The sequence below is a fragment of the Crocodylus porosus genome, unplaced genomic scaffold (genome assembly GCF_001723895.1).
Source record: "Crocodylus porosus isolate Cpor-Errol unplaced genomic scaffold, CroPor_comp1, whole genome shotgun sequence".
Taxonomy (NCBI): Eukaryota; Metazoa; Chordata; order Crocodylia; family Crocodylidae; genus Crocodylus; species Crocodylus porosus.
The window spans coordinates 28,859,081-28,882,139 of record NW_017728907.1 but is presented as its reverse complement, the minus strand read 5'-3'; the positions used below and the strand labels follow the sequence as shown (position 1 = coordinate 28,882,139).

The following is a 23,059-nucleotide window of genomic DNA, read 5'->3' as shown; positions in this document are numbered from 1 at the left end:
TTATATATTACAGTAGTGCCTAGAGATCCCAACAGAGACATGGACCTCACTGTGCTATCCAGTGTAGAAATACATGAAAAGAAAGACCTGGCCCTGAAGAACTTTCAGTCTTAATAGATGAGGCAAAGAAATATCACAGAGGGAAAGGTGGTTTTCCGTTCAACACTTGAGAAACTTGAGCATGAAAATCCATATCCTGAGCAATCCTAAACTAGTATGGATTTTACTGACATCAGTGGGCCTGCTCTGACACCAGCTAAGGAACTGGCTCAGATTGCTTAAGAAATGTGCCCAAGCTCACATGGAAAGTATATAGCAGAAGTAAGAGCTGAACCCAACTCTGAGTCTTCAGACAATATTTGGACCTTCAGAACAGATGCAGTTATGTTGCCTGTACATTAACTGGGTCAAAGGTGCAATGAGGGAATTGACAGTGATGCCAGTAAGATCATAGGAGGATAATGTTTGGAAACAAAATGCATTGAAATAGAAAATTAAGCAGAATTGGAGTTTCTTGTGATTCTGTAGAGACTCATTTAGGCTTAGCTGTAGAATCTGTATTATCCATCCACAAATCAGCCAAAGCTGCTCTTTCCATAAGTATTTGGGATTTCAACTGTGTGATTGTGCTGAGTATAGTGGAATGTCACTGATACATCATGGCTTTGTGAAAGTTGAGAGACAAGACTAATCTGAGCTTCAAAATTCTGCTGTGCTGATTTAATTGTGATCAGAGTCTGTCCCAATATACCTAACTGGGATTACATGCTGCAATGATTTTGGCAGAATATAAACATAACTTGTAATTTGCTGCAGTTATTATTGTTCCCCCTGTTTGGCAATAAGAAAGACAGCGCTATCACTATATCCTCAGCTGAAGTTACCCCTACACAGAGATACGGTTTCTGTGCTGGGGCTCATAAGTAAACTAGTCAAACTAAGTATAATTCAAGATAATATTCTTTGCCCTTATTTGTAGCACGTCTAAACTTAGAATACAAGCATAGTTCACAGATCTCTGCTAAATAAGTGTCTGAGAGGCAGCAAAAGCCTACAAGGCAGATCAGACATAGTGAGAATGCCTGCACCTAGGTTTGTACTCCTGTAGCAGCTGTAAAAGGACCCCTGACTTCTATCAAACTGTTTCTGCTTTTCCATGCTTTTTCTTCTTGCTGTTCTTTTATTCTTTTTCTGTAATTTACCTTCAGATGCAAAGTTTTTCTTCACATACAGGTAGAAGAATGTGTATAAAAAGAGGCATTGGATACCGAAATGTTTATCGGAAGGCATCCTACTAAGGTTGAGTTTTAGGGGGATTTTGCAAAAGAAGGAGCTTGCATGACAGCTGTTGGATCTCTCAGACAGAAGGAAGCATGTGAAGGGAATATGTCTGGTAGTCTGTCTCTCACAGGGTGGCATATGTCGGTGGGGGAGGAAGGTGGGGAACTGTTGAATAGGAGTACATGGGAGAGTTGTCTCTACATGGTAAGCTATAGACCAGTGGCTCATCCCATATATGTTCTAGAACTATGAGCAGGGATCCGTGTTTTTTGTTTCCCATGGAAAATGGGGTAAACCACAGTTTTTGCCTTTTACCAGAGAAACCCGTGGATTTTGCCATTTTGCAATAAGCTCCCTGTCGGCTGGCAGAGTTCCAGCCTGCAGGGAGCTGGGAGGGAGCAGGCAGAAGGTGGAAAGACAGAGGGCGCTGCATGCATGCAGGGGGAGATGGGGAGGGAGCTGGGCAGGGCTGGAGTTTGGGGCCCAGGGCCACAATATGCAGCTGTAGGGCCCCAGTGAGGAGCAGGACGGGCTGCAGGTGGCTTGTCTGGGGAATGGGGAGAGCCGGCTCCCCGCTGCCACGTGCACTCCCAGGGGGCAAAGGGGACCCATGCCCCCCAGATCTGTACCTAGGGCAGGTGCAGGCTGCAGGCTCGAGCTCCTGCCCTGCTTCCCTCCCCCAGGGCCTCCCCAGTGTGGCGGGTGCAACTTGGCGCGGCTGGGAACAGTGGTGCCACGCAGGGATTCCTCACCACTGTGAGCTGCCCCCCACCCGCCACACACACACCATACACATATCTCCAACTGCTTTGAGGGGTGCAGTCCCGTGCACAAGAGGCACATCACTGGGGCAGCAGGGGGGTGAGCAGCAGTGAGGTTTTCTGCATGGTTCCTCCAGTCCCTGCCACGTCGGGTCATGGCAGGGGGACAAAGGGGGCAGCAGGGTAGCCTGGCCACGCCTCCCTCAGCTCCATGTTGTGGAAGGGAGAGCTGCTATAGCGACCCCCAGCTTCTAGCCTGAGCCACTGCAGGCATGTGCCTGTATTTCTGGGATGTCTGGTTACAAAACTGATTTAGCCTAGCCATTACACTAACCTGCAAGGATTGAATCAATTCAGGCTCAGGCTTTTTGAATGTCTGTCCCTAGCCCTCATGTGTACAAGTTGCACAGAATTTGGTGTTGCGGTCTGCATGTTCCTCTTTAATCAGAGCACACTTATGGCAGCTGGTCTCTTGTGGAAAGTGTATTGGTTTCTGTTTATATTTTGTTTTGTGTGCCAGAGTCAACATAAGAGAATAGGTACTATGTACAGAGGGACTTTTGACCCATTCTGATGGACTGAAGCACAGTGGAGAGAGTTGGCACCACAAAATTAGCATCTGGTTCTGTCACAATAAATTGCCTAAGTGATTACAAAAACTTTTTGATCTGAACTTTGTTCAGTTAATGTTTCAGAAGGATTTAAAGGGTCTGATAAAAGCCAGTAGCAGTGTTACAGAAAGATAAGGCATTCTATTGTACTAAAACAATGTTACGGTACCAGCACTGTGTATTTATAGATTATTGTGGTAAGATTCACAGAGCCCATCATGCTCGCTATAATTTTGATCTTTGCAAGGAGTTTCTTCTCAAACGTTTTCTGTTAAGTAAGGGGAAAGCACTCCATCCACATTGTAGGCTGTCATAAAAACTATGTTAAGCTCCATATTATGAGACAGTCCATTAGTTTGATGCATTGCTTCACAGCAGATGGCATCAATGCAGTCTAGCAAAATTATTGGTCCATACGCTAGAGGTATTTTTGATGGGTGAGTAAAATGTTAATTAGTTTTTTCATTATCATCAGTTATCATTTTGAAGGGCAGTATGTTTTATGTCACGTTTTTTAAAGTTTCAGGACAATTTGCCAGATTGGTTTCATGTTTTTATTCCACTATTGTGTATTCATAAGTATAAGCAGTATTATTATTAAATTCTCCTCTAAGCCACTGAAATCTTGCTGCCGAGGAATAGGACAAAGCCTTCAATGGCCCAAGTCAAATGGGGAGTCACATTTTCTATGCAAATGATCTAATGCCCCTGGCAGATTTCCAAGACTGCCGTAACATACAGGCAAGACCACTGATTTCCTCTTTTAAGTGAGAAAATGGCCTACCCTATCTAAGCATAGCTCTGTGACATTTTAGATACTGCACTTTAGATGTGTGGTTTTAGATTGCGTCGTCTAGCTGTATCTAACTCTAGCAGCTTCTAAATCTATTCAAAACAAAGCAGTCGGGCTTTAGCATTTACTAAACTGGTCAAATTAAAGCCTAGGGTAGGCCAAGACTTTAAATCCATGTGTTAACATCATATTGAATATGCTGGATTGAAAATCCCACTTAGTATCAATTCAGACACAGTCATGTTAGGCTAGTACTAAATTGAAAAAAGAATTAGCTTTTTTCCTAGTCTAGATAAGGCCTGAGAACATACTACATAGTGGTTTACATTAGAAAGCTTAGCTGGGTTAGAGTTTGGGGGGGGTTGTTTTGTTTGAAGAGCAGCCTTTGGAAGCTTGTAGGGGGAATCATTTCTTGACAATATTGCCCCCTCAAATCAAAGCACACAGTGTTCTGTTACTGTATATGGTGTTTGTGAATGTTGGATTCTTAGCATTTGTTATCTTTTATAGAAGAGAAAGCATGGAAGGGTATGTTTATTTAAAAAAAAAATCATTAGATTTTTAAATAGATAAAAGATTAAGTATGGATATTTACATAAGTAAATTTACTATAATTAATGTTTAAATCTTAATGATCTCTAGTTATAGGGAAATAAGTTTATTTAATTGTTTGGTTGTTTGGGTTTTTTTAATATGACTTCAATCCTCAGTTTCCTTCAGCTAGAACCACTTGCCTGTCTCCACCAATTCAGTTGTAGCCAAGGGCCAGATGGGCCTGTAATCTAAGGTACAGTAATCGGTAATTCAAAACTAATTTATGCTGGCCTCTAATGATGACACCGGCAAAGGTTAACTATACATAAAGGTATACATTGTACCTCACCCTGCAATGCTCCTGCCCCAGGCCCTACCATGACTTTTTCCCTATGTCAGGATAGCATGGTGTAGAGATGGCTGTGCCAACTGGATATTGCCTTATGCCAAAAGGGTCTCCTGCTGTTTGTTAAGGGTAGTTTTCTAGTTGTGTTGTGACATTTTAGCAGAGGGTAGAAACTGGAAGTGAAGCTTATAATCTGACTCCATATATTTTGAAAAGAACTAATAGTTATCAAATATAGCAGATGTTTCCTGGTATTATAATGTATGTTTTGGGTATTCAGATTGTACCTTGGCACCTTTCTTGATATAACATATTTTTTCACATGCCACATGCCCCCAGATAAGATATGCACCTTGTTTTCAGGATTGCAGAATGAAGAACATTTTTCCAGAGTTATCACTGCATAGTGCAGGAATAGCTCACTCTCCCTCACTTTAATGTTCAATCAAAAGCTGTAATCCTAGCTGCTACTGAAGACTAGTCTCCATGGGTGGATCTATGATATTGTAAACAGCTAAAAACATTCTCCAAGGCTGTGAAATGGGAGAACAGAGACCAGGAGTAGCTAAAAGTTGCCAAAAGAAAGATTACCTCTATTAGTGGAATATTAAGGCCATTAAAAAGGAAAAACAATTGTTAACACCTTTGAGTGAAGCACAGTGGATCTAGTTAGTTAACTCCCTCAGCTGCTAGTGGGACATTACCAAAGGGAATTACCCACTCTTTATTTCCTGTTTCATAATTTCCTATTTGTCTCTTTATTCTTGAACAAAGACATAGAGATATAACTACTGTAATTTCCTTAAGACATCATGTCTTTGCAGGATTTTGAATAGTGCTGGTGATAGCTATGGAGCTTAATTAGCTGATTGGAGGCAACTCCTGCCTTCCTGGTTGAAACACGGGAGACATCAGTATTTGTTTATATGTCAAATCATAATGAAAAGTCAGAACTTTTAATTTACTACAATATGAAAATTCAGAAATACTTTTTTACAGAAATATTGAAATTACCGTATTGAAATGTTTCACTTTAATGCAGTTGGAATATGGTTTTGAAAGGGCCAGAAAGTGTAATTTATATTTTATTGTTTTGTTATTTACAGTATGTTAAAACTTACAATATAAAAGTCAAAGCATGTTAACTTTTATGTTAGATTGATTTGACTTCTAGGTTATTATATCATAAAGTTTAAATCAAATGCTCTAGATAATATATTGATTATCACAAAATCTTTTCAGAGTCACCATAGAGATATTGGATGCCATTGCTTAAGCATTTTCTGATGTTATACTTCTGTCAAAAAAAATGTCTACCCTTCTTGCCCACTTTGAAGTATTTTGCAGTACAGGCTAAATTACTACTTTAAAATACATTTGTGCAACTTTATTGACTTTTGAGGGAAAGGTAGCCCAAAGCATAACTTAAGACAACACTTAAACAGAAGATTTTTGATTGGAGACCTACGAAGAATTTCCTGGCAATTAAATTGATGAGTTCTGTGGAAGGGAAGTTGTAGACTTCTAATCAACTGAAGTATAAGAAACATGATGGGACAAAACAATTGAAAATATACTGTAAAAAAAATCCTGGGAGCTCGTTGTGGGAATGAACTAAAACATCTAGTAAGATTTTTTCCTTCTATGATATCTGATGCTGAGTTTTATTGTGTTATTGCTTCAGATAAAGGCTTTCATTCTCCAAGAGAAACAACAAAAGGAACATTTTAAAATCATTTCCTCACAGTAGTGGATAATATTTTGATGTCTTTTGTGTTAAAATTGCAAATGCTTTTCAGACTTCTGTAGCATAATGATTTATTAGTCTTGGTGCTGCAGGATTTGTGTCACCAGAGGTCTAAAGCTAAGGTTTGACCCCCTTCTGGCAGATTAAATACAAATTATGCAAACTGCTATGGTGTGGGTCAAAACCTAATTAATGTTACATGTCTTAAGCAGATGATAATTTCCGTAAATGTGAGCAGTTTGACAGCCAAGTTGTTAAAGGCTTTTTACCCACTCTAAAATTTTGCAGTAGACACCACAGTAGAAAAATAATAGCATATTACTAGAGTTTTCCTGCTGTATACGTGTCTACATGTCTTGGCTAAAGATGTAAGAGCAACATCATAGTGGAACTGTTTGTGTGGTTATTATTATCAACATTGCCAAATGCAAAGCCCACTTTACACTTTGTGATGTTTGCAACTTGTTTATAATATTTAGCACCAGAATGTAGCCTCACCTAGAAAATTTCTGCAGAAAAGTACTGTATGTAATTAGAGTTACTTTAACAAGTTAAGAAATGAATATGCTAATTCTGAATTATTCATGATTACTCAAAACCTTAACATTAAAGAATGCTAGTTAATATTCTGCAAGTGGATTAAGTCTATTTCATATTTAAAATATGTGTGTTTTTAATGAGATATTTACATAGTAAATTTTCCTCATGCATTTCCTGTACTTTTATTTTTAGTCTGAATCAAGGTAAATAATTCCCTTAATGCATCCATGAATCCTGTCTGCATTAATGGCAACTATATATCTGCACTGAGTGGAAATACACCTCTTAGGGCTTGATTACATGGCTGATCCACATGCAGAACTGCCACTGAAGTTGACACAACAATAACTCCATACATGGATTGGCTGCAAAATCAGGCCCTAAATTATTCCCATAATGCCAGTTGCCTGGAATTGCCTGATTAAGTATTTTTGGAAGAACCAAAATAGCTTTTAGTTTATGTTCTGTCTTTCTCTTGTTTACAAAAAAGAAGGTAGTGCTCAGGAGAGTGTTCCAGCAATAACTGGAGTGCTTTCTTCGTTCATAGGGCAGGCACATTCAGCATAGTGGCCATCTGAGCGTACCCAGGTTACCCTGGCAATCTTCCTGACCTGGAAGAGAAAGGAGAATTCACCATCTCTGCTCATTCAATCCCTAGATCTTCTACTTAGCTGCCAGTGAATATGCTATCCTAACCCATAAAAACTGAACTAAGACTGCAATTCACTTCAAAAGCTGGCAGATAGTTTTGGTTTTTAGTCACCGTTGACCTAAGCTTGGTGGATCTCCCATCCTTCCCCAATTCTGTTTTTATAAGTAGAATTGGATCACTTTGGGAAAAGTCATTGTTTCCATGTTTTTAATATAATTTCTTTTATAACCTTCTGAGCTGGTTATTTTCTTTTCCTTCAATTAAAATCAGTAAATAAATACATCTAATAAATCAATTAATGGATCCCAAAGTTCCTAAAGAGAAATACATATATTAAAGATCTGGATAGTTCAAGAGACTGGTAAAAGAGACAGAGCTTTTCTCCTGGATGGTCAAGTTAGCTCCACTTGAATAACAGAATACTAACCTCTGCCTGATAGCCATTTGGTGACCTGTTTGAAATGAGCCTGGTGGTTTTCACACCATACCTATCACAACTGGCATCTTTTACTAACAGTGTCAACAGGGGCACCAGCTCTCTGAATTGCCTACCTCAGGGTTGAGGCAGAGGTGGGCAGAGCTGGGTCAGGAAGCAGGCTGTCTCATTTCTGTGATTAAAAAGAGCATGTCTGACTCCTGGGCTGTCAGTTAGCTCTGAATTTAGTCATGTTCACACATTCATTATTTATTCTTTATAAATGCATTAAACTAAACATGGGCAAAATGGTAAATTTTTGATGATCTGTGTGTTAACCAAAGTAAAGAAAATCAATGTTAAGAAAGAAACTCCATCCTATGCTTTGTTTTTTCTGACTTTTGGGAAGCACTGAATTATGTATACTTTTTATATTGAAGTTTACATAACTCTTGTTCATAGTAAAATAATCTATCTTAAATGTCAGTAGGGGCAGTTTGTTAGGACGGTGTGTCCTCGTGTTTTATTACTCATACCCAACTAGTCTTTTGCAAATGTTCCACTTTTCTTTGCTTTTGGCAAGCTGCTCCGAACACCATTTCCTTCTTTTCATTCTGATGAAGTACAATTGTTCTTTGCTTATACGATGTTGGCCTTTCCCAGAATTTAGCCTGGAGTTTTTATACACTGGGGAGCCTCCAATGTGTTTAGATTATAAAACGGCTTCCTTATGTGACTCTGACAGAACCATGCTTGCAGATAATGCTGTCAAGTTAGATTTCAGTATTTGTGTTCCTGTAAATATGTACAGTAGTTTATTATACAGAAATAAAGTGTTTGCCATCATTTTGTCCACTCACAAGTGATATTTGCAGGTCATTCCCCAAAATAGTTAGAATTCTCAGCACTTTCTTCTCTCCTAGAATGTCATATGTACTTTTCCCCCTCCTTCAATTAGGGATGTGTCGGTCAATTGGCGTAAGCAACTTTCTCATAAATCATCTTGAACAACTAAAAGAAGACTGTGAAGTAACCCCTCATGTTAATCAGGTGAGTGCTTACACAGTACATTTAAGACATTTCTTTTTAGAATAACCCCATCTTCTCCACCTCATCTCTGAAAAACACCTTGAGTTAGGCCAAGAAAATTCAGTTGATTATTTTTTAAAAAGGTCCCTGTGAGGCCAGTTGTCTGCTTACCAGACGTTTTGTGGCCAATATCATGTGGCTAGAAGGCCACAAGCCCAATTTTAGTTGATGGCAGCTTACCACTGAACCTTGCCACTACCATAGTGAATGAGCTTCTTCAGGGTCTTCAGTATTTAAGAACTGCATTTTAAAATGTTGTTCCCTTAGCCAACACTGAAAAACGAGCCAAAGTGTGAAGTTGTCACATTTAAAGTTTCTGTGGTTTGAAACTTTACTGTTTCTACTTGCATTTTGTATTATAGATTAGAGTCTGCTATCTTGGTTCCATCCTTATTTCATATGTGATATAATTCACTTAAATGGACTGCTTGTACACCTGAGTAAGTGTGACAGAAACTGGTCTTATATGGCCAGGAAATATCTAACACAGATGAAGACTTTCAGACCTGCACAAATATTTTAAATATGACCATAGGTCTTAAATGAAACCAGAAAAGAAAGTGTATGCTTTAAAGATACAGTTAAAGATGATGATGTGGGAGAGAAGAGAGTGTTTTAAATTGTTAAGAACCAAATAATTTTCTTTAAAAAGTGATAAAATGTTCAGACTGGAGAAAGTAGAAATGGCAGACCACATCATAGTTGTTTCTGTTTTTAGGGCTTTAAGTCTCCCACTACTATCTTCACATGGGGATATTTGCCATGCCCTAAGAGCTACCATAATTAAATATTATTAACTCTGACTACTCTACTTTATGAAAATAAGAAAAAGAAAACATAAGCAATAAACCATTAGGTTTGTAATTATAAACTCGCATATGTGTCTCTGAGAAGAACTTTTCACAGAGATTGTTCTTTTGAGAGTGGTCCAGGCTCTCCTGAAGCTGGGCACACTCTTCCCTATATAAGTCAAGAGCAAAGCATGTTATTTTAAATAATAATGAGTCCTATTTAGTGTGTTATAGATAATGACAACATAATAAGTGGGCAAAGAAATTTGTTTTAAGTAGGTGAGTTCCATTTAGTGTATTATAGATAACACACTTTTGTGTTAGCATATGACTCCTCTCCAAGAATATGTGGCCTAAACCCTTTTAGCATTTAGCAAGATAAGCTGCTACTATCTTAAAGTACAGTATTGTTTCAATATGCCATTAAAAATCATTACAAAACTAATTATAATTCTTTGGCAGTGCTGTGGCAAAATCTCCCTTACTCTTGATGTCAAAGTTGTGCTGATGTAATTTTGTGCCAGAAGCGGTGCCGTGCAAAAAGATTGATGCTTCTTGTTTCCGTATAGTGACATCTTTTGTGGGGATGCTTCTTGCTGCTGCTTGCTTGCTTGCTTGCAAAAAATGAGAGAAAAATATTGACACAAGGAAGCCATTGAAACTGAGAGAAAGTAGCAGTGTGTGCTGCTAGCTTCAGTCAGAGAGTTTTATACTTAATCTGCTTTCAGTGTTTCACTGGAGATACAAGGCACACCTCTTTTAAAACTTGTCTAAATAGCATAGAGCTTATTTAAATATTAGCTGCTGTCACTGTTTAATTCACTCAACACCATGTATGGTCCTGGTTACATCCTCAGGTCACATGACAACAGGATAGTAACTGTCTGTGCTTGGGGACCAAGATCTCAGAATATTTTTTGTGTTTAGAGTTTTAATAATCTCGTATCCTCAATCCATTTTCTTTAATTCTATGAGGAATGAATAGAAAATGAAATTGTGGTTCAGAGATGCTTACATTTTATACAAAAATAATTTAGCTTTAACATGTATTCTGTTTAAATTGATATGATTTTCAAAGAGAGTGATAAGCTCTGCCCTTAAAGAAGGCAAAGTAAGTCATCATGAGGGAATTGACCCTTGTCTTTCTGAGAATGGGAAGTTGTTTAAGCACTGCTAGGTAACTAATAAAGTCCACAAATTAACATAAACATTCTGTATTTAAATGTTTGCTTACTTTAATAACCAGTGAAATACTGAATGACACTGCTAAATTTATGTATAAATCATCTTTACTACTTATATTAGCTTGTATTTGAATACAAAACTTTTACAAATAGATATCTCAAAGAATTTATGCAGTTTTTTTAACAGTTGGGAACTAAACAAAGGCTTTGTGCAAAATGTTCCCCAACTATACATGTTTTCCTTAAAGTTCTAGAAACACTTCAGAATGTTTGTAAAAGGAAACAGTTTTCAACAAGGAAAATCTTAGACTTTTTTGTAGAACCGTATAACTGAAGTTTCTCCTACGGGTGTATATCTCACATGGCACATTCCAGTAGAGATGCATGTGTCAAAAGCACATAAGCTCAGAGACGTTTTTGCTCTAGCAGTACCCATAGAGGAAAGAATATGTTCACATTCCTTAACAAAAAGAAAACAAAACTGGATCTTTGGGAAAACCCTCCTCTTAAATATTTGCTTTTAGCTGGGAAGATTGCAGTCTATAGCAGCTCCACCAACAATTCATGCTTAAAATCTCCTGTCAGATTCTCTATACAGAACCTAAAATAATAAGCACCAATGTTCAAATGTTTAATTCTGATACCACATAAATTAATCAAAGAGAACATTACAATGAACCAGAAGCTATAAAACTGTAGCGTCTACAGTTGGGACATAGAAGTGATAAGTACAGATTTATGGGAGAGGGAGAAATGTACTCTCTTTGTGCCTTCTTGTTCCTGTCCTTTAATAAGAGAAAGTAGAAATTTCCCAGGAGTTTGTTTAATTAACCTGAACACTGTAATTAAGTGAGCGGCTAGAAACAAGTATAAATTATTATGCTCTAAATGCTACATATTAGACCTATATCTATTAGTATTTCTTAAAATACAAAATGGACATGATAAGTTTGTATCAGGCTAAGAATAGAGAAAACAGTTTAATGAATGTTCATGTTTTCATTAGTATTGAGTTTTACACCCTACTTCACACAAGTTTAGCACATTAGGAAATTATTACTTCCTATACAGTGTGGTCTCAGCTGTAACAGAAACTCAACCTCCTGGCCCAAAATTGAATTTTAAATAGGAACATAATCGTCAAGATTGCCCACTCTGGAAAATTCACAGAAGAATGCCACAGGAACTAAGAAAACTAGTTTGCCCTCAAATGTTGAAACTTCTGTGGCCCCTGGAGTGGAGTGAAGAGGGGTAAGACTTTCCTGCCAACTGTTTATCTGGTTTAGACAGGTGGAAGACGCTGTAGACCAGTGGGGGCACTTGTCTATTGGCTGCAGTGTCTTCTTTCCATGGCATACAGAAGCCTTGATGACTTTGGTTTCCCATGTGGCTGACTAATAGCAGTTGCGAAGGGGTCAGTGGGATTCCATACAACTGCAAATGCCTTGATAAAAACCCTGCCAGATATACACAAAACAATCCAAGGACTTGGAGAACAGTGGACCTTACTTCATCATCATATGATTGATAATCTTTGCCTGAAAAGGATCTGCACTAAAATAGCATGGGTGGTACAGATCAGGAAGTAGGTGTTGTTAGTAGAAGGGAAGGTTACATATTGGTCATGCAGCCTGTGTCCCTCTAGCTAGTACTGTTGTGGCCTCACCTTCCAAAGTACTAAAAATTTTCCATAAATGTTTGAAAAAAAAGTACTGATTTCTTACAAAATATTTTACAAAGATGTTACCTGCTCTTGTCTGCCTCACAGCAAAGTATCACAGGAATTCCCAGAAATCACCTTAGCAAAATTTTGGATCCAATGTTTATCATTTCCAGAGCAGAAGCAACCTTATCTCTATATCAGTTTGGAAGGTGACATAACAGCATGTTGGACTTGATATAAAAATGTTTGGAAAACCTTAGAACTGTGCAACTCTGCAGCCTTAAAAGACTAAGAGCTCAATTCTGTTTAAAGTTACGTTGGTATAAATAGGGAAGAAAACTTCTGAAATCAGTAGAGTTATTTCAGATTTGCTTTTACATGTTTAATTCATTAAAACTACCTAGTAAGACTCTTACCTAACTATCCAATTCTTATTTTCTTTTAATTTTATTATAGCACTCATTAAGCAATATACCATTTAGGTAGTGTTCCTGAAGGTTTATCAAGTTCCAAATTTCACAAAATAGGAATATTTTTTACATGATGCCCTGGCCATTAATAAGGTTTTAAAATCTATTATAAAAATATATCTACATTTCAAGCAAGCACCTGTCTCTAAAATGTTCAGTGGTCATGTTGTATAGTCAGATACTTAGCAAATACATAGATACCCTTTGGTTTTTGTTAAACAGTATTTTGAAAGGAACTGCTGGCTCATTCTTTTTCTTCCCCACAGTTCTGTGCAACAAACAATGGAAATATTTCCTTTTCTGTTCAGATGTGAGTAAATGAATATGTGAGTGACCTAAACACTGACCATACAAATATAAACATTTAATACAAAGGCCATTCAAAGGTCAAGAAACATCAAAGGTTGAAGACATGGATGTGTCTGTTGCTTGAACCTTGTCACCAGTCCACCCAGTAATTTAGATCATAGCAGTTTTAGGATGACTCAGCCCAGCCTTCGAGGGGTACAGTTTTACTTAGCATGTATTGAATGAATGCCAACTTATTGTTCCCAACTATTGTTGTCTGAAAAGACAACATGTACTAAAGATGAGAAGCAGGAAATGTTCGTTTTTCCTTTTTATGGTGGAAGAAATTTTCCAGATTCCATGTGTTGCTGTAATTGTTCTAAAGAGGTTTTTTCCTCAAAATACGCAAGAGTTAGATCATTGAAACAGTGGTGCTGGCTATTTGGTTTGGAGTTGTGTCACATGATTATACTGTATCTACTTAAAAGAAAACTCCACAGTCATTTGGATTTGAGCACAGGGAAATTTAATTGTACAGTGCAGAACATGCACAGTGTTCCAAGATACCATTTTTTATGGAGGTGAACTTATACAGTTCAGATACAGTTTAAGTTTGGGTAAGTGCTAAAAAAGTTTGGCTGCTTTTCCAAACTTGAAACTTTTGAAGATTCATTTTCCAGACCATCAAATGACATGCATCTTCTACTTCCATTGTACGACTATACCTCAGTATCTGCATTCTCTTTCATTCCATATCATTTTTTGGTAATTTGTGATCTTTCTTTCCACCAATGGCATCCAGCATACATAGTCACATAACTTCTGGCTACCAGCTCCTTTCTCTCCCTATGACACTGCCTTAACTCCTAATTCACGGTTCTCCCATGTACTGTCAATTCCAGTGCATTTTGCCCAGGCCAAGTACTCTATTTTGATCAGAGAAGTCATATACACAGGCCTAGTACTCTATTTTAATCAGAAATGTCTTTATTCCCCTCAACTATGCATCACAAAAATGTGGAAACAAGGAAGAAAGGAACGGAAGGCAAGAATGGCTAAGGCACCAATACACATGATGAGGTCTGGGGCTGGGTTATACTAAGTAACCACCTGTACTCCTCAGAAACATTCTGCGGTCTTTGTGCTAATGAACAGAAGTGCAAGTCCGTCAGTAGAAGTGGCAAGTCAGCTGCTTTATATAGCTTGCTCCCAAGAGAAAGAGCCTTAACGTATGCAGCAAATCGCTGCCTAAGTTCCTGCAAGAGGTTTCTGCATTAATTCCCTCTCCATTTCTTCCAAAGATATGGACAGCTATACACAAATCTTCCAGAAATAATGTTACTTCATTCCTGCTGATTTTATTGTAGTGTAAAAAACAAAGTTCAAAAATACCTTTACTGTATTTTCGTTTAAGTACACACTGACATAAAAGCTTTTCTTAGGGTTTTTTCCCCCCTCTACATTCATAAAAGGTTGAATATCACCCTTTCCAAAGACCCCAGGAGCTGCTGGATTACTGTAGAAGCAGAAACATTGTCTTTGAAGGATACTGCCCTTTAGCCAAAGGTGAAGCTCTTACTCATCCTAAAGTAATTCAACTGGCAAAGAAGTATGGCAAAACCCCTGCACAGATCTGTATACGCTGGAGCATACAGGTAAGTGTGGTGAGCAGTACAATGGTGACCACCATGATGCATACATGTAAAGGAATAATGTGCTGTTATCCTTGTTATGCTTGATCTACTGCACCAGGGACAAACTTCTCATTATTTGATAACGGGAATGTAATATGCTAATCATGGCAATATTTTTAATACAGATATAATCTGATTTCAGCAGAGTAAAATACCAATAAAAAAGATATTTGCAAACTAAAAGCTACCATGGGTGAGCTGTATTGCTTGCTTTCTATCTCCCAACATATAGCACTAGCCGTTAAATACAAATGAATGTTTTAAATTGAACTGAAAACTAAAAAAAAAAAATTAGAATGTTATACACTATATAATTATCATTATAAACAGTGGTATATAGATATGAAAGTGATATTTGTAGAGTAAAATCAAGGCTGAGGAAGGAATCTTATTTACATTGTTGCTCTAAGAAATGTTTGGAAAACATTCTGGTTTCCTTTTAAATTACTGTTATGTTTAATGATGAGCAGTATTACCTTTTTCAGAATGGGGTTGTCACTATTCCAAAATCTACAAAAGTGGAAAGGATACAGGAAAACTGTGAGGTAAGATCTTGTTACTGATCTTGTATGACTAATGACCAAATTATTGTTGATTAAATACTTTGGGTCTGACTCTCCACTTTATTTACATCAGTTTCATGTCAGAGCAACATCACTAAAATTGGTGAATTATTGCAAAATAAATTTTGTAATACAGTAGCAAATAATCCCTTTAATAGCCAGACCTGTAAGAAACCAATTGAGATGTATAAAAGTGAACAGTGTGTTACTTATTGAGATTAAGAAGTTTACTGAAGGCATAAAGTTTTGTGTTTAGTTTTCATTATTATTTTTATTTACTACATGGATTGTGACAGCACACAAGGGCCACAGCCAACATCAGGGTTCTTTTGTACTGGACGCATAGGAAGACAATGGAAGGAATTCAGTGCTGTACTGAGAGCTACCTATACACCAAGGCAAAGCGAATGCAAGGGGCTGTAAATGACAGGAAGCCCTCTGGAAGTTAGCAAACTGGCAGAACAAGCCTCTGTACCTCCCTGCCTCACATTTACATGCAAGAGAAGAGGTCTTAGGAAAGAAGAGATAGATGAGTTGGAAGGTGGAAGAGAAATGGCATCATCTCAGCTTGTGACTTCATTGTGCCTTTTTCCATAGGGTGTCTTCTGGCTGGTTGTTCCTCCTCTCCTATGTCAGTATTCAACTGAGATGTAGGCTGAAGTCGGTGGTGGCTCTGAATATGTTCGTTCTCAGGAACCATTTTCAATAATATATGGCCATGCATTTCTAGAGCTCATGGTGTGTTTTCAGGAATAAGTTCCATCTCTGCCACTAAGGATGTCTTTACCAGGGATTGGTTAGCAGGAAGCAATATGGACTTTACCAGAGTAAGGGACTCCCACTGCCCTTTAGTTAAGCACTTTGTGACCTTGTGTGTATGTGAATTAGTTATGTGCATCTCTGGTAATATTTGACTGAACAGCATTCTATCAACAATTTTAAAAACAGACTTTCTCTTCTTTTTTTCTTCTCTTTCTTTAGTATCTTCTTTTATTCCATACCTTGGCCCCAGGTCCCACTATATAACTGTTCTGTGCTCCTTTCAGTGGATGTACTGAAAAAGTCACATACCGTCAAAGTCCATTGGTTGGTATTCAGTTTCAATTTAGGTAGCCTGAAGGCTGAGTCTGTGACTACAGTGAGGCATTCCAGCAGCCAGTTATTGTTGGACTGTATAGGAGAAGAGAAGTTTGCTTGGCAGCAGTTCAGGCTCCCCTGGGTCTTTCTGCCGCGTGAGATGTACCTTAGACAAACATAGGAAAAATTAAGTCTGCACAGACACTTTGCTAAGAGAACGCTACCATCAACTGAGTTGTAAGAATAGCCAACCTCCCTGTGGCTGTAGAAGACCAGTACATGGGATATAAGTGGCTACTCTCAGGCTACACTGAATGCTGAGGACTGCAGTAAATGCCATTATACTCTGTTTTAGTTGAGTACACTGGGTGCTCTTCTGTAAAGAGACTCAATGGACATACATAGTTTGGATTTGACACAAAGACTTTGGTTTGCTGGCTAAATGAAAGTACGAGGACTTCTTAGTGATTCTTTGTGGTTGGCTGAAGTCCTGTGGTGAGGTGCTGTTAACCTCTAAACCTAGCTTCTGAAAATAGCAAAGAAGTGATGAGCTCTGGCTTTCAAAGGAATAGCAATTAGATTTTTCTTATATCCTTCCTGAGGACAATATGGAGAGCTGTCAGAAGTAGCTTTGTCATGACTTTTGCCTTACCTTTCTGGCATTAGGCCAGGGTTCTGGGAGCTAGTGTGGCAGAGCCCATAAGTGAAAATAGCAAGCACAATAAGAAGGAAATGGACTGGGTCCTGTCAGCTCTAGCTTAATATAATTCTATTACTTCATGACAAAAAAGGATGGTCTGTAGGGCAGAAAACATAGAAAATCTTTCTACAAAATTAAATACATGTAAATAAGCTTAATCAATAGAACAGTTTCTAGCTTTTTCTCTGTGTCCACTGCATTAACCTCGTGTGCATTCCCATAGGTATTTGATTTTACATTAGCAGAAGATGATGTTGCCATTCTAAATGGAATGCATGATGGGCGACATGTTTCCTGGGACCCAACCCCTATTGTGTAGCTTGTAAGGTTTGAGCTTTTCTTGTGTTGATGATCTATTACTTGCGTAGTTGATTTAAGCTTGAGCAATCTCACTGTAAGAATCAAATTGTAAGCTTGATGGCTCACAGTTATTATCACTGATTGATTTCAAATCTGTAACATCTGATTACATGTATATGAAACGCTCCTTTAGGATAACATACTGATAAAGAAATATACATTTTTTGTCTGAAATATTTATCTCAATAAATTTGTGACTTGTGTTGCATTTGGTGCTTCTGTTATTTGGATTTAAATCCATTTAAATCCTCTTATTAACATCAGGTTGTTTGCTAGGCAGATGATGATAGTGTACATGGGAGAAAACACTGGGTATGAAAAATGCTGCTGCTACTACTGATACTACAATTATTACTATTATTTATTAGGGTAGTGCTTAGAAAATTCACAGTCACAGGCCATTGTACAAATGCATAACAAAAAATGATCCTGGCCTCAAAAGAGTTTACACATAAAACAATAATATGGATCCAGAAAAAGACAACAGAAGCCCTTCCAAAAGTCCACATACATTTAAATTACTCAGAGGACTGACATTAAAACAGAAGAACAGTAACAGCCAGGCACAGACTCTGATAGAAAATAAGCAGATGTATATAGAGACCATTAGGTTAGGGTATGCATCTCTTTATGCATGTGGTCCTCCAATGGAGCACGTGCTTCTGTGGGACAAACCAGATTCAGCACATAATGAAATTAAACCAAAAATATATGTAGGCTCTCTCGAATTTTTGCACAAAAGGACAGATATCATGATATCCTCACCCTCCCTGAGCCAGATCCCTCTGGCTTAATGGAAAACAGCTCAAAAAATTAGATTGGGAATTAACAGAAAATTCCCAGATATCAGGGGAGTATTTATGGAAAAGATGCTATGATGGGACCAGAAGTTCTGTTACACTATTCAGTGTGCATGACTTGGAGTCATGCATCTGTGGCCCCCAAGTTGGAGAGTAAAGTAACTCCTGTAGTGTGGAAGACATCTGGTAATTTCTTGCCTAGGTCTTTTGCTGGTCATCAGGTGGGAATTTTCCCCCTCTTACAAATACTTCTGGTTTCTGTAGGACTTGAAAAGGGTTTCTCCTTCCTTTGAGGCATGAGAACATTGATCACTGCTAAGCCTGGGAGTTTTTGAGTGGGGGTGCAGTAATACTTTCAAAACCCAGGCATTCCTGGCTAGATCATCTTGCTCTTCCACTCAGGGTCATACTCATCATCATATTTGTGCTCAGATAAGGATTTTTCTCCTGGGTCTGACTGATAAGGACTTCGGGAATTTTTGCTTTCCTTTGTGGCATGGGTGATGGGTTTTTTTCATAGCATAGCATCTTCTGAGCATGTTAACCAAGTCTTTCCCTGTTGTTCAAGCTGCAGGCATAGGCAGTGCCCTTCTCTTCCCTGCTTTTACCTGTGGCACATTTTTGGTCTGTTGGATATTGTTCCTTGTAGTAATAGGCAAGGGTTCGAGGTAACAATTTAGAGGATTCCTTTGCTTACCACTTGCCTGTGAATGCAGGAGACTGGAGTTGATGGTCCCAGTCCTGTGTTCCTATGTTTCTTTCTGTACAAGCTTGAACATCTTCACGGTCAGTCAAGCTAATGCAAAGTGTAGGAGTAAGGGATCAGCCTGCGTTATAACAAAGCCTTGAGATTTGACCCTGCATGATTTTTGCTGTGCTTAACTTGCTGTCACACATCAGTTAATTGTGAATGTCCAGGGTTTTTTTCCTTTATTTTTTCAGTGGTTTGTAACTGAAATTTAACACAGTAGATGCTTTTGATTTTAACTAGCTAATCCACTGAACAAAAATAGATTGATCTAACTCTGCATGATTACCGGTTTCATTCCTATTACAAAATCTTGTGTGTTTCGTTGCAGCTTTTGATAAGAATTAGTTTAACTTTGGTGCATTAGTCCGAGAAATCTCGTTAACAGAATATATTGATCTTCTGATTTAATGATAAAAAGCATGAAGACATGTTTTACAGATATATTTTGAGAAATAAATGAGCAGGTTTTTTACCAGCAGAGCATTCAGCTTGTAGTCATGTTGGTTTGGTATTTTTGGAGTTCCTGTGTCTAGAAAGGTATGGAAAATGTGACTATGATTTATATTGTGTTTCGACTTCCTGAGGCCATTTTCCCACTGCTGTTCTGTTTTAGTCATATCATGAAACAAAGCTCCTCAATTTTTATCAAGAACCAGCTTAGCAGCAAGCCATGTACTCTAGCTGTTCATTGTTGTTTGTCCTTGAAGTTTCATTTCTACAGAATTTAACTACGATACAGACAGATTTCTCCCCTTGGGAACTGTTCCTTCAGAACCGCTGGCTGGTTCTGCAGACATTCCAGAGAAAATACTTATATGCTGAGCTCCGAACTTGCAGCAGGGTTTTCCAAGATGGTCAAGGAAATAGACTGTCTCAAAATCTGCTCTTACTTCCATGCAATTCTGTATTCTAAGATAGATTTGTGCCTTCATACCAAAGATAAGTGGTCAGCTTTTAAAAATAGCCTTTAATTTGGGGTGCCCCTTATATTGACTGCCCACGCATCTGATTTTAGAGTGGCTGAGTCGCACTCACTTCATTAGCATGGTGCTCTGAAAAGCATGCTGCATCTATGCAAAACATAGGCATCCCAAATTAGAAGGCAGTTTTGGAAATTTGAGCCCCTACGCATTTGTTAAGTATGACAGGAATGATTTCACTGGCAAAAGGACCATGAAAGAGCTCTTTTTTGCAAGGAGGTACAAATAAGTTTTTCTGCCTATGCCTAATGCACCTTCTGAAAAATAATTTTTCAGAATAAGCAAGTGTACTGACACTCATTAAACATGTTAAGATTTATCAGTAAGACAAAGCACATTGTAGAGGAGTAGGCTACTTATCCACTTTTTTAGGCTTTGAGTACATTGTGAGGCATAGAAAGAGAACCACCCAAGGGAACTGGCAGCCTCCTGATATATACCCTGAGATGTTCTTTGCCACTAGAGAATAGTTCAGAAACAGCAGAAGATATTGGTGCTTCACTTTGAAGAAGCAACTATCATATCAAAATATTACCTTTTTCTCAATCACAATGACACAGAAAAAAATAGGGACCAACTCATCAGGTATTTACTTCGTCATAACATTTCCATGGGTGGTGTATTGTCTGAGTAATGACTGGGGAGCTTATTTCTGGCTAGAACAGGATAGATTTTCTTCACTCATTCTCAACTGTTTTTTTCACGCTGTCAAACCTGTAGAACTGCACCAGTTCTTCATTGCAGTGATGGCTTCAGAAATAACCTCTCTTCCTGCTTCATTGCTGTAGCTTACTGTTTCCTTAGTTGAGGCAGGTCTGATCCTGGCTTTGCATCTTCTCCTGGTGAGATTAAAGTTGAGACCAGAGAAAGCACCATGGGCATCCCCTCCATGACTATATTCTGGTACAGCAGGGTAATGGAAAGAAGTTCCTCTGCATAGGAGAACACGTGTTTGGGCAGAGCAAATAACAGCTATGATTAAGATTTACCATCCCTAGAAAAATTAGAGGGAAAAAATATTTTTCTCTGTTTTTCAGTATGTTTACTTTTGGAATTGAAATGTTTTATGATGGTCAGTTTCACCATTTTCCCTATGGAATTATAATTCACCCCTATTTGTCTGCATCTAACATGGTGCCAGGGAGTAGAATATATGTGTGTGTGTGTGCGTATATATGTATGTATAAAATTTGCAGATGTTGATAGGAAGGTGGGTAACCCCAGGTGTAACACTTGTAACTATATTTATGTTGTTTAAAAAGGTATCAAGGCTACATCTTTGTATTCATCCAGGATAGTCATATCATCTGATCATAAAATCAGGATCATAGGAAAATAGGCCTTGAAGGGATGTCACAAGATCACATCTAGTCCAGCCCCCTGCTCAAGGCAGCAGCATCCCTTACTAAATCATCCCAACCAAGTGTCTGTCTAATCTGCTCTTGAAAACTTTTAAGGATGGAGATTCCACAGCTTCTCTAGGTAGTCGGTTTCAATATTTGACTACCCTCATAGTCAGAAAGTTCCTCCTAATCTCCAACCTAAATTTCTCCTGCTGTAACTCAAAGCCATTAGTCCTAGTCCTGTCCCCTATAGCCACAGGGAAGAGCCCATCTCCATCCTCTCTGTAATTGTCTGTCAGTTGCCATATTTTCTCACATACAATACATGCCTTTCCCCCTGAAATCAGCCTCCAAAAATTGGGCTGTGTGTTTTAAGTGGGAAAGCTGATTTTTTGCCCATGATAGAAGCCCCCTGCTTTAATTCCTGCTTCACGGTCCAACAGCTCCTGTATAACTCTTCAGGCAGCTGAGGGAGTCAATGGCCTATTAATGGGCCTTTGAATTAATTCTTTACTTCACAGGTGTTAAAAGATTCTCTCTCCTTTTTACTGGTCTTGACCTTCCACAAATGCAGCTAAACTTTCTTAGAGAAATATTGCTGTTTGCTAGGGCTTCTGGTTTCTTTCTGTTTCACAGCTTGAACTCTTTTCAAGATCAGAGCTCTACCTATGGAGGACCAGTATTGAGCAGCAACTAGAGCAGGGGTCTGCAACCCCCAGCACGTGTGCCAACTGTGGCACACAAGGCCATTTTGCTTGGCACACCAGTGCCAGCCTGGGCTCTAAGCAGCTGCTGCCAGCCACGGAGCTCAGGCTGCTTCCAGCAGGTGGCTGGGTGGCTGCAAGCGCTGCTGCAAGCAGACCATGCTCCATGGGCCGGCTGCTGCTGGGAGGCTGCAAACAGCTGCTCTGGGTACGTCAGCATTCTGGCACCTTCCAAGGTAGACGTTGTGGTTTTTTCGGCACTCCACCCAAAATACGTTGCCTACCCCTGTACTAGAGTTTTAGCTGAGCAAGAAAGGGAGGGTGAGTCAGCTTAAAGATTAGGTTTTGTCCCCACTCTTTGCAGACAAAAACAAGATTTCTATTGTATTTGGGGCATGTTATATGTGTGAAAATACAGTATTTGGAGATTCATGGATTCCCCATCATTCGTCACTTCTCCAGACTAAATAATCTTAGTTCTTTCTGATAATAAACCGTGCATTCTACATCTAAATAAGGCACAATATTAAATCTTTGTAGTATTTGCAACCCATGTTTACCATGCTCAGGTGTCAGTATTGAATAGAAATAACATGACTGTGGAAGACTTATAGCTAGCACACTTCCCTGTAATGAACAGTTTCTAAAAGTTACAGTTGGTCTCCGATTTTTATTTTCCGAGTAACTTGAGACACAGTTATCATTAGTTTTAAAGCCTGTTTCCAGGGTTTTGCTCATTTTTTCCAGGCAGTTTTTCTACTAACAGGTAATTGACCTAGAGCTACAGAATAGTATCATTTTGAAGATTAACTGTGTTCCAAGTGCACAGTAGTTTGAGTAATAAATATTTAAATAAATGCTGACACTGAACTGAGCTGTGTTATCTTCCTTGCAGGTGTGATGTGATAGGCATTTTTGTACA

At 38.5% G+C, this 23,059-nt stretch overlaps 1 protein-coding gene across 2 annotated transcripts in view; it reads left to right on the top strand.

The window, feature by feature from the left end:
• LOC109307236 (prostaglandin F synthase-like) overlaps positions 1–23,059 on the top strand; it is an 80,621-nt gene that overhangs the window by 50,426 nt on the left and 7,136 nt on the right. Inside the window, exons 4-7 of one of the 2 annotated variants that reach the window (XM_019531017.1) lie at positions 8,639–8,730; positions 14,638–14,820; positions 15,345–15,404; positions 17,423–17,521. In XM_019531017.1, coding sequence (XP_019386562.1) covers positions 8,639–8,730; positions 14,638–14,820; positions 15,345–15,404; positions 17,423–17,518 — 431 coding nt within the window. In that variant the 3' untranslated portion in view covers positions 17,519–17,521. Of the gene's footprint in view, positions 1–8,638; positions 8,731–14,637; positions 14,821–15,344; positions 15,405–17,422; positions 17,768–23,059 lie in introns of those variants that run through there. The other variant, XM_019531016.1, reaches the window with a different exon arrangement.